Genomic DNA, 12,509 nt, shown 5'->3' on the forward strand with positions numbered 1-12,509 from the left:
AATCTAAGTTTTCCTTATCTATTAAATGGGCTAGAATTGCTTATCTCACAGGATGTTCCTGCGCTTTGTGCAGTGAACTTTGCTTTGGACTTTTACAGTTCTTTGCCTCTGTCTAAATAGGTCCATTTGATCTCTCATTCTTTCAAGGCTTTGCTATGCATCTAATCACCCACTCCCTGCTAAGGCGTCAATGGACAACAAGAGCTTCATGCAGGGGTCAGAAAACTTTTTCTGTAAAGAACCAAATAGTAAATATTTAGGCCTTGAGGGCCACATAATCTCTATTGAAACAACTCGGCTCTCCTGTTGTAGGGTAACCATAGGCACTCTGTGAACTAATAAGTGTGGTCGTGTTCCAATAAATCTTTATCTATATGCACTAAGAATAAAACTCCACATAGTTTTAATGTGCTATGAAATCTTATTTTTCTTTTTTTCAACGATTTAAAATGTAAAAGCCATCTCTTAGTTCACAGTTGTACAAAAACACTCAACCAGATTTGTCCTGTAGGCTACACGTTGCTGACTCCTAACGTGGGACTCCTGCAGGAGGTATTTTCATTTTTAGGGGGGATTATCTATTAAAATAAAAGGTTGGCACTGCAATGTTGGAATCTCAGACACCCTGGCAGGACAGTCAAAGAGAGAACCGAGGGCAAGAATCCTTCTTTACTCTGTCTTTCTGGTAATGCCCTGAGCCCACTTTCCCAAGCAAATCTGGACATCTTCTTGGGCTTATCACCTTCTGATTTGAAATCAATGCCTTTCACGTAGTAAAATGTAAGCCAGATCCTCAGTTTATTTAATAACCCATCTGACTTTTGGAAGGGGCAAGGGGACCAGCTGACCCCTGGGCTCCTGGGTGTTTATCTCCTCAGGAGGGTGGCGGCAGGTGACAGCTGCAGAGAGAACTGGGAGATACACTTGACAAGGTGTAGCAGGGTCTTCTTCAGCCCCAGACACACCCAACTGCCACCTTTGTCCCTTTGCCTATGGAATCTCATGAGATTTGCCTGAAATCTAACCTTGATGCCCACTTTAACTTGAGTTTGCAATAAATACATGACTTTTAGTACTTTTGGGGGAGTGCTCCACTTGAAAGTGCACTCAGAAATAATCATTCTTTTCTGCTGGCCTCCCTCCCCTGAGTCTCTGCATTCCAGCCACCATCTACGTGGTTTGCCGAGGAGTCCTTCTTCCCTAAGATACTTGTAACTACATGGAGGCAGAAAAGCCTCTGCAGCTCCCCTGTCCTCAGGGTGATACAGGAGGAGGCCCTCCCTCCATGACCTGGTCCTCAGTTGGCCAGTCTGGTCTTCTTCCCCCTGCTCCAGCTGCATTGTGCTCTCTCACCTAATACCTGTTTTCTAGTCTGGAATATCCCCTCCTCTCTGTGCTAAAGCCCAGTATTTTTCTAGATTTGCTCCAGGAACATCTCCCTGGGGCTCCTGCCTAGTTCAGTGTTAAGTATCCCCTTTGTCTTGCCACAGTCCCTCCAGTGCAGCTTTTATCCTCAGCATTTCTATCATCTCCTTCTATACTCGGAGTCCTGGTAGATCTACCCATATTCCCAGCCTTTAGCACACGGTAGGCCTTCACTAAAGGGTTAACTAATTCACTCCAAAAAAAATATTTTCCACCATGTAATATGCATTCAATTTCAGTGTCTCTCACAATGCCAATAACTAACAGCAATGAATCTAGCCAGCATTAGATTAGTTGCTGCTAATCTAATGCTGATTAGATGCTGTCTTTCTGCTGCTGTCTTTTCAGCACAAAAGTGTTAGACATACTCAGGTGTCTGGTAACTATTTTCTGCACGGTCTTAGTCAAAGTGAAGTTGACGGAAGCAGCCAGACCTACCGCAGACTTATTAAATCAGGATCTGCATTTTGCCAAGACACCCCCACCCCCACTGACTCAAGTGCATGTTCGAGTTTGAGAAGCGCTTCTCCGAAAGCCACCACCCTTCCTTCCTAATGAAGGACCTGTTTGTGGGATGGTGGAAGACACAGTGCAGACAATTTGACGCACCTGGAGAATTATTCAAAACCCAAAGAATAGAGAAGAAATGGTTCAATTATGTGGCTGCATGTCTCTTTCTTTTTCTTTTAAATAGGACATCTCATTGGGAAGGTAAAAGGAACCGAAATTGGTTGGCCTGTGGGAGAAACTTCCAACTGGTGGTGGTGTGTGAATTGCTGCTGAGCAAGGTGTAATTAGCTGCCATGGGATCACACTCATGGAAGAGGCGGGCGGACAAAGAAGGGCTCCTTGGGGGCTGGAGAGCTGATTCTTCAGTCTGGGGAGCTTCAGCCACAGAAAAGCTGGAAGTCCGGTCAGCAACACATCTGGGGGAAAATGGTGAAAGCCCACGAGGAAGTCTCTGGTGGCTGTCTTCAAAGGGGAATAATTTTGCATAAAGGGATAGTGAAATACTGAACTTTGGGTTCATTCTAGCAGGAACAAATAATGAATACAATATTTGACTTGCAACAATAAAAGGGAAAATGTACCAAATAAGTGTTGAAGACAATCTTTCAGCTTGAAACATTGAAAAAGATGGGCCAAGGGATTAAAAAGAATAAAGGAAAGCATAAACATGGGATGCACTTCTCCAAACAGCATAACGTAAAATAAAAGAAAAACTAAACAAACAAACAAAAAACCCTCAAACTACCAACTGAATTATAAACGATCCTCTAAAGGACAGGTCAGTGCCCTGTGAGGAGGGTTCAGCAGGGACATGTGACTAAGCTCAGTCTCTGGCTGGGCCCACTGCTGTTACTGCCACCCTCACCTTGACAACCTCCAAAGGTACTACATCCTCTGCAGTGCTCTGGTCCACAAAGGGATGCAGGTCCTTCTCCAAGTCATCATAGCACGCACAGGCCCAGGCTTGGGTAATTTCACTCAGTTGACAAGAGGGAAACACTAAGAAGACCAAACTGGGTCCAATATATAGTGCTCGGGTGATGGGTACACCAAAACCTCACAAACCACCACTAAAGAACTTACTCATGTAACCAAATACCACCCATTCCCCAAAAACCTATGGAAGTAAAAAGTATAAAAGAAATTAGAGAAAGTTTAGAAACATTCAACTTGAGACATGTGCGACCTGGGATCCCCACAAGGCTATCTAGCAGCCTGTTTAGAGGATTCTTTATCTCTGGGAGTATCTGTAGCCCTCTTCTTAATCTATGTGTAATGAGATCCATGCCCAAGCCCTCCACTATCAAGTACATATATCCAGGAGACTCAAATCTCCATCTCTAGCACATACCTTTCTCCTAAGCATCAGATGTGAAAATCCCACTGCCCACTAGACATCTCTGGCACCTCGCATTGATCTTTTCTTTAAAATGGACTCTTTAGCTGCTGCAGATAACTCCTCTTCCTTCCATGTCGCCACCTCAGCGACTGGCACCATAATCCATCTGGGGGCCCATGTGCCCAATGGGAGAGGCAGACCTATCCTTCTCTTCCTTATCCAGTTTGTCTACCAGGGTCTGCTGAGTCTATCTACTATTTCTCAAACCTGTTCCCTCTGTCTCTCTCTCTCTCTTTCTCTCTCTCTCTCTCTCTCTCTCTCTCTCTATATATATATATATATATATATATATATATATATATATATATTTTTTATTTTTTTTTTTTTGAGACAGAGTCTCACTGTGTCGCCCAGGCAGGAGTGCAGTGGCACAACACGGTCTCATTGCAACCTCCACTTCCCAGGTTCAAGTGATTATCCTGCCTCAGCCTCCCAAGTAGCTTGGATTGCAGGCATGCAACACTATGCTTGGCTAATATTTTGTATTTTTAGTAGAGACAGGGATGCACCATGTTGGCCAGGCTGGTTTCAAACTCCTGGCCTCAAGTGATCCACCTGCCTCAGCCTCCCAAAGTGCTAGGATTAAAGGTGTGAGCCACGGCGCCCGGGCCTGTTCCCTCTTTAAATGATGCTTTGTAGACAATAGCTCATCCACTAACTGTGGAAAATACCATATAAGACAATAAATAGTAAAAATAAAAACAGTACTCTTAGAACTCAAACAGGCTATCTAGTTCCACGATGACTCCTTACTTATTCTTTCTTGCTGGGCCCCATATAACATCAGGTAACCATAGGTCCTTACTATGAGGACAACACTCAAAACCTCTCCTTCCCATCCTAACTACTCTACTGAGACCCTGCCCTTGAAGAAGACTTCAAAGATAGCTTTTGTAAGTCATCTCCTTCTTACTCCCTTAAGACAGACAGTCAGTGCTATAACTAAATGTTTGTGTCACTTCCAAATCATGTTAAAACCTAATCCATTTACAAAGTGCAGGATTCACCCCATACTGGCTCCATGAAAAGCCAAACCTTTCCCCCAAGCCATTTGATGCCCACTCACAGTAAGGGGCAGTCTGCATCATCTGCAAGTAGCAAGCAAGCCAGTAAAACATGGTTCATTCCAGTTTGCTCTGCACAGCTGGGAGAAGGGGCAGGGCAGGAGACACGCAACTCAGACCAGTTGTGGTCAGTTCTTCCCTGGAGAAAGGTGAACTTCCAGTTAAGAGGCTGCAACCCTGGATATAAGACAGAATAGGCCCCAATATGAGCGAGTAAGAAGAGTTCAGCGTTGTCCAAGTGGAGGAATGAAGTGAATTCATAGGCTGGGAGAAGGAGAGGAGGTTCCTCTCTAGGTCTAGGAGCTAGGACAGGAATGGTAGAAAGGTCCTATGGCCTGCTCTACATATGAGAGAGCCTGGAGGGCCTGTCTATGATCTGGAAGCCTACTGGAGCAGTGACTGAGAGAGAGGACATCCCAGATTCTGGCTCTGGATGCCAAACACAGTTTGGCAGTTTGAATTCTTGTACCTGTTCTAAGTCATTTCCCTTTAGGCAGGAAGGAATTGCAAGGGGTAAGCTGCAGGGAGAAGATTAAGGATGAAGAATTCATTGTCAGCTTCTGCCACCACAGCTGTTGGGAATAACGCTCAAAATCCTAAGGAAATTGAACACTCAAACAAAGGATCCTTAGCAAAGCAATTTTACTTCTGTGCAGAGGGGTACTTCTCCTTGGCCAGTCACCATGAGACCACACCTGAGCAAAGGGGCAGGAAAGCCTTTATTCCTGACACATGTCCTGCCCCTGTTCCCTCTCCCCATTGGCTGGGGTCGGGTCGCACAATTTGAACTAATCCTGGATGGGTAAACATTTGAACTTTCTTTAGATAGGGTGGGCACATAAGGGAGAGAGGGGAAAAGGGGAAGGGGTGTCTGCAATGAGCTAGAGAGCTAGTCTTCTTTCCAAATAAGGAAAGGAATGTGAGCTGGTACTGATAAGCCTGGTACTATGGCGTGTCTGGGCATGTAGCAAAGGCAGAAAGGAAAAAAAGAGAAAAAGGAAAAAGGGGTGGGGGAGTACTATGAATTAAAGAATAAAGTATTGATCAGGCTATTTGAAGAGAAAGCTCATCATAGCCCACACAGCTAAGGCAGGGAAGCCACCATGAAGTAGCTGATTCTGATGTTACATGTGTTTAAATCATTTTGCCTATCAATGGATGCAGGGAATTGCCTCTTCCCTGCTTTCTTTATTCCACAGAAAGGTACATTTTTTAAACCAAAGTTTTGCTGACCATTCCTCCATCGTTAAACACTTGCTAAGTGCCTGCATCATGTCTGACTCTGTGCTGGGCATTGGAGACACAACAGCAAATGGGCACCAGCCTTGCCCAACAAGGTTTGTCCGGACTGCAAACAGCAGTGTGCACTACAGGGTGGTGCTCAATACATTCTTCGCATGTAGAGTTAAACATTGTGACCAGGTTTTTCCTTGCATACATTTAATAAGTACAAATTCTGTTAGGAAATTACATTTAAATATAGGAATAAAAATGTAATCACAAATCTGTAGGTGCCTCATTTGTCAGAGTCAAAGAAACATTGGGACTATTCTCCTGATAGAGCTGTGTGTTTTGCTTTTCCCACTTAAATTCTCATTGTGAACATATTTCATGCATAGAGAGTTTATATATTTTTTCCAGGTTTTCTCTTCAAAGGCCACACCTTCACTGGAGCTAATCCCCATGAGTTAAAAACAAAACAAGGCGAGTTCTTCTTAACTCAGATACCTTTTCTTTCATTCGTCCATCCATTCATTCATTCAATGACTATTTTCTTGAGCACCCACCACTGGCACTAGACACCACACCAAGCTTGAGAAATTCAGTGGTGAACAAGATAGAAGTCTGTCTGCAGGGTCCTTGGGTCTAGTGAATTATACCCAATCAGAGCTCAGGCTCCCCGAGGTTGGGAAAACAAAGTTTCCCACTCTGGCTTGTCCTTCTTTCTATGTCTCTTCCTTGATCCTAGCAGACTGACATAAAGATGACTCTGCTTTGTTCTTTATCTCTCATGTGCCTTACCTGTGGTTCCTCTACTGAGCATTTCATCTTTTCTACTTTGTTCAAAGGCAAACAACTCTGGCTCTCTCCAGAGGTGGGTTAAATTACCCCTTCCGATCTTTTCAGTTTTAAGTTTAAGGGAGATCAAGTTGTTCAAGGGAGGAACGCTTTGAGAACTGCCTTCTGAGGGGAATGATGTCAGGCAGCTTCTCAGACACAGGTGTCCTTACTTTGTACCATTATGTCCTGCCAATCTGACCCTGATGAATTGGATTAGGAATGAATAACTGAATAAAAGGCAGTCATTCAAAGACTGACGAAAGATTTATAGGGTGGTCTGGCATCAGTCTTCCCTACATGGATGTGAGTGACTAACATCAACTCTTTCTAGGGAATTTAAGAATTAAAGATAGCAGAGAGAGACAGAGAGAGAGAGAGAAAGAGAAAGAGAGAAAGAGAGAGAGAGAGAGAGGCAGAGAGACAGAGAGAAAATATGAGAATATAAGGGGGAGGCAGAAGCTTAAAGACACACCAAAAGAAGGCAATACTCAGAAATGAAGCACTTTATGAGTTATGAGTAAGCAATAGCCTGCAGCATCTTCAACACATGAAGTAGAGACAGGGAGTCATTGGGCCACCAAAATAATGGTGCAGAGATAATTCTAGAATCCCTGCTCAGCCACCAGATCTATTAGCATTACCACTAAAGCTATTATTATTCCACAAATCACTCAAATCTCTGTAAGGTCCATCTATGCAGCTGTCCTCACCTTCCTTACTTGCCCTCAGTTCAGTGATAAACTCTATTATCTAAGGGCGACCTAAGCATTTAGTTTTCCTTGCATTTTAAAAGAGCTAAACTGACAAAAAAATCCACCTCCATTAAAAGCCATTGCTTCTTCATTCCCAGAGTCAACATTTTATATACTCCCTAATCCAGAGGCTGGATTCTGGGTCTCCCGCCTCTGCCTGTGTGCACTCTGTGTGAGCACAAAGAACACGATGACTTTCCCTAGGTGTTGATCCGTGATGTAAAACTTGAAATGCATTAGGTAGACTCAGCACCCTAGGGCAAAGTGAATAGGCTTGCTGGCAATTTCTCCTACATGCTGTGAGATAATTTCTATTGATCAAAGATGTCATGAGATTTGAGAAAGGGAGCACTGGACAAACAGGGCGCATGAGGTTAGAGGAGATGTCTCTGACATTCTCAGCTGAAAAATGGGGATAATATATTACCTAAGAGTTGTGAGAATAAGCAAGCTACTTTATTTCTCACAGCAAAGTGACTATACTTAAAAAAGTTGTGTGTTGTGATGATTTGAGAACAAGTACAGCACTTTCTATACACCAGACCATGCTGCCTTCACACAAGACTGATAAAACAGGCCCACCTTGCCAGCCAGGCTTGCAAACTGGCTTCACATCCACCTGCACCAGGGTGTCCTGAGCAGCGGGCTTCTGTCCACAGTCGTAGGCGGTCACCAGGATCTCATACTGGTGTTGTTTGTCATAGCTCAGCTTCTCAGTGTTCCTGATGTTGCCTGAGGAACAGAGATGTTCAAAAGCATTTCAGGTCAATTTAATGACACTGTACTTCTCCCAAATCTCTTCTCCACTCCACCCACCTTCACAGAAAGAAAGTGACCCTTTTCCTTATCTCTTTGTAAAAACAAGGGCAAACAGGAGCATGGCTCCACTTGTAGCCTGCTTATGCTTTGGTAGCAAATTCCTGGGAACCCACTGGCTGAAGCCACCTAGCCGTGCAATAGGACTGCCAGGGAATTTCGAGTGCACGCCTGGAATCCAACTGGCTTGTGTTTATAAGTAATGGGCTGCCAGAAGACTTCCTCCTAAAGTATAGCCATGTGATTGTGTCCCTGATGTAGGGCAAAGACCATTCATCCACAAGGGTATCTCTGGGAAAAAGATGGAATTCAGAAAATGTCCTGACACATATTTTTTCACATCTGGGCTTGTCGCCAGGAATGTTCACTGCCTCATCTCACATTATTTTGCTACCAAATAGGAAGTAAGATCAATAAGAAAACGTGTGACCTCCTTCTGAAAGTGACACAGAATAACACACTTCTTGCCCCGAAGAAGACATTTTTCTTCTCTAAGAGATACCAAGTAATTTTTTTCGGAGTTGTTTGTGTGCTTCTGTTTCTGTGCGTTTCATATTATGGTTCTGAAATAAATATTTGGTAATTAATGAGCAAAATTTTAATTCATTATTTTTGCTGAAATACAATTTTAGTTCCAGAGAACTAATAAAGACCTAAAATGCATTTAATACTTTTAAGCTTTTAATTCTAAGAGATTAAAGTATTTTGCTGAGAATAATTTCATTCCTATTACTTTTTTTCTGGTGGCAGAGTTGACAGCAAATTAGAACTCAAATGTTATCATCTTTTACCAGAAACTACATTTTAAACATTGAAATCAAAAAACAAATCAACAAAACAGGCCGGGTGCAGTGGCTCACGTCTGTAATCCCAGCACTTTGGAAGGCCTAGGTGGGTAGATGGCTTGAGGACATGAGTTTGAGACCAGCCTGGCCAACATGGTAAAACCCCATCTCTATTTAAAAAAACAAAAATTAGCCAGGTGTGGTGGTACACATCTGTAGTCCCAGCTACTCAGGAGGCTGAGGCACAAGAATTGTTTGAACCTGGGAGGTGGAGGTTGTAGTGAGCAGAGATTGCAGCACTGTACTCCAGCCTGGGTGACAGAGCAAGACTGTCTGAAAAAAAATAAAATAAAATAAACAAAGAGGGAACGGCTGACCCATATATATGTGTATTTTTTGAGAGCGAGTCTGGCTCTGTCACCCAGGCTGGAGTTCAATGGCATGATCTCGGCTCACTGCAAACTTCCACCTCCTGGGTTCAAGTGATTCTCCTGCCTCAGCCTCCCAAGTACTGGGACATGCCTGGCTAATTTTTATGTTTTTTGTAGAGATGGGGTTTTGCCATATTGGCCAGGCTGGTCTCGAACTCCTGATCTCAGGTGATCCACCTGCTTCATCCTCCCAAAGTGCTAGGGTTACAGGCGTGAGCCAACACACCCGGCCTGACTCAGGTATATTTTTATATTTCATCAAAACTAAAGAAAAATTACCTAAATGAGCTTTCTTCTATTCTAACTGCTGTGTATTGTTTATGCATACTGAGAGAACATGGAATGAAACAAGAAAGCTTGGAAAGTTAGAAAAGTCAAGTAATGCTTTAAAGATTAAAAAAAAAAAGGTCCACCAATTAGGCAATATTAGTGAAACAGTATTGGCACCAGGCCATGAGCAGGTGCTGCACATGTGAATCTATGTGAGGCTGGGAGGAGCAGGAAATGGGAAGTGGGAGGAGCAGACACTGACTGATGTCTAGGAGGGAATACGAAGTTGCCCAAGACACTGGATCAAGAGTTAGAATAATCAGCCGGGCGCAGTGACTCATGCCTGTAATCCCAGCACTTTGGGAGGCTGAGGTGGGCGGATAACGAAGTCAGGAGTTCAAGACCAGTATGGCCAACAAGGTGAAACCCTGTCTGTACTAAAACTACAAAAGTTAGCTGGATGTGGTGGCAGGCACCTGTAATCCCAGCTGCTTGGGAGGCTGAGACAAGAGAACCACTTGAACCCGGGAGGCGGGCAGAGGTTGCAGCAAGCCGAGATCATGCCACTGCACTCCAGCCTGGGCGACAGAGTGAGACTCCGTCCAAAAAAAATAAAAAAAAAAAAAAAGAATTAGAATAATCTATTCTGCTATCTTCTCTGGACTATTTCTAAAAATTTATTTCTAAAAATACAGCTTCATCCACCAATATGAGATAGAATTTAGTTAACAAAGTCAGTAAAAAATATCTGAATAAAAACACGTTTGATGTGTTTCTAGCTTAGTGACTAGTGTTCAGAATCCCTTTCGTTTTCCTCAGTTACTGTTTCCCTCTCAGTTCTGAGGGCCTGCACAGGTCTGGAGTGGCCCAGTATTGGTTGGTAACACTCCCCATGGATTCTGTTAACAAACTTACATGTGGTTATAGTTATCACAGGGGAGGAATTCTGTCAGGTGGAAGCACTATAGTATAACCATGAGAAGTATATTTTCACAACATCACATTGAATTTTGAAAAAAAAAATAACTTCCTTTAAAATTAAATGGCTCTCAAAAGGTACTCCTCTTACAAAAGGAAGACTCAGAGTTTACAATGTGTACAACATTAAGCAGACCAAACACTATTGATTATGGTAGAAAAATCAACACACAAACTGAATCCTCAGCTCAATTTGTTGCAGCTCTACTTCCATAACAAGTCTTAATAAAACTGTCTGAGAAACTAATTTACCTTCTCCACCACCACCAATTTCGTGCATGTGAAAATGAGTTTCAAAGAAGAGAATTTCAAGCATTAGGTCAAAACTGAGGGTACAGTATTGTGACCAACTGTTGCATGGGAGAAGGTCATATTTCGATAAGATACACATTTAAAATTTTTTGAAAGCTCAGAAAAGTCACCTGTTTTGCTTCTGTTGCAATTGTATCTTTTTCTCCCATATTTGAATGATTTTTCTACTTCTACTTTGCTATCTTCTCAGGAGACCTAATCCCACAGTTAACCATGGTGAACATAAGTCCCTGGAGCTATTTCTCCAAATGAACTTGAGAAATTTACCTTTAAAGAACAACCAGTCCCTACCTTGCGTATTAGTTTAGGTATTTTTTTAAAAAAACTCTGGGAGAGTAGGGGTTGAGGGGATGAAACAGACGTACTGACCAACACTCTTCTAGTAGAATTTGAATTGGAACAACCTATCTGGAAAGCTACTTGGCAATATATACCAGTCAGTTTGAAATTGCTCATACCTTTTGGGAGTGCAATTCCTTCTCCAAAAATTGATTCTAGAGAAATGATACAATTGCAGATATATGTGCAAATATGTTCATCTAGTATTTATTACACTGAAAAATAGCCTGACACTGTAAGGGAAGAGCTAAGTAGAACATCTACGCATAAGATGGATTGTTGCTCAGCAGTAAAAGTGGTGATTATAAAGAATGTTTAAAGATGGGTAAAATACATGCAATTAAATGTTAAGTGAAAAAAGGGAGGACAGACAAATGCAAGGATATTGTGGTCCTAATTTTGTTTAAAAACTTTAGAGAAAAACTATTGGTAATTTGGCAAACAATGGTTTAATGGTTAGCTGTTAATACTGGTTACTTTGGCAGGATTATGGGTGACTTCATACTTTTCTGTGCTTTCTGAATTTCCCACACAAGGCATATAACACTTTTCCATTCATATGGGAAATAAACATTTTCATTCACTTTAAGAATGAGCAGGCTTTAGAATACATTTGGCTCAGAAGCACGAGTCCTGTTATTCACTAGCGCAGCTTTCTGACAAAGAGAGAGCCCAGCGGAGGCTGCTTGAAGACCAAACAATTGCTTCAAAGCAAAAAAAATCTGCCAAGTGGTAACTGGGTTTTGTTGAGAGCCTACCGCTCCCTCCTCTGTCATTCTTTAACATGGCTGAGTGGCTGCTTTGTGCCAGAGGCTCTAGTATTTTGTTGGCATCAGTTTAGGTAACAATCACATTGCACAGGTACAATATTTAATTCCCATTTTACCGGTGAGGGTCTGAGAAAAAGTTCAAGTAACTTGTCAAAGACCACACACACACAGACACACACACACGAGTGATGGATGCAAGTGTGGTGTCCACCAATTTGCAGGATTTTTTTCTGGCTTTATGGAGGTATGATTGACAAATAAAAATTGTATATATTTAGGATATATGATGTGATGTTTTAATATATGTATACATTATTAAATAACTACCATGATCAAGCTATTTAACATATGCATCACATCACATTGTTACCTTTCTTTGTGTGTGTGTGTGTGTGTGGTGAGCTCAGTTGAGATCTACACTCAGCAAATTTCAAGTATATAATACATTACCATTAGCTGTAGTCACCCTGCTGTACATTCTCCAGTATTTATTCATCTTATATTAATAACTAAGGTTTATATCCTATGATCAATATCTTCTCTTTTCCCCCACTCCCTCCCTAAACCCTGGCAACCATGATTCTACTCTCTATTTCT

General features: G+C 42.3%; 1 protein-coding gene across 1 annotated transcript in view; it reads right to left on the reverse strand.

Moving 5' to 3' along the window:
- The window catches only part of CLSTN2 (calsyntenin 2), a 632,434-nt gene that overhangs the window by 127,544 nt on the left and 492,381 nt on the right, over positions 1 to 12,509 (reverse strand). The window contains exon 5 of the mRNA XM_025375641.1: positions 7,794 to 7,943. Coding sequence (XP_025231426.1) covers positions 7,794 to 7,943 — 150 coding nt within the window. The remainder of the gene's footprint in view (positions 1 to 7,793; positions 7,944 to 12,509) is intronic.

Source organism: Theropithecus gelada, chromosome 2 (assembly GCF_003255815.1).
Source record: "Theropithecus gelada isolate Dixy chromosome 2, Tgel_1.0, whole genome shotgun sequence".
In the NCBI taxonomy this organism is placed as follows: Eukaryota; Metazoa; Chordata; class Mammalia; order Primates; family Cercopithecidae; genus Theropithecus; species Theropithecus gelada.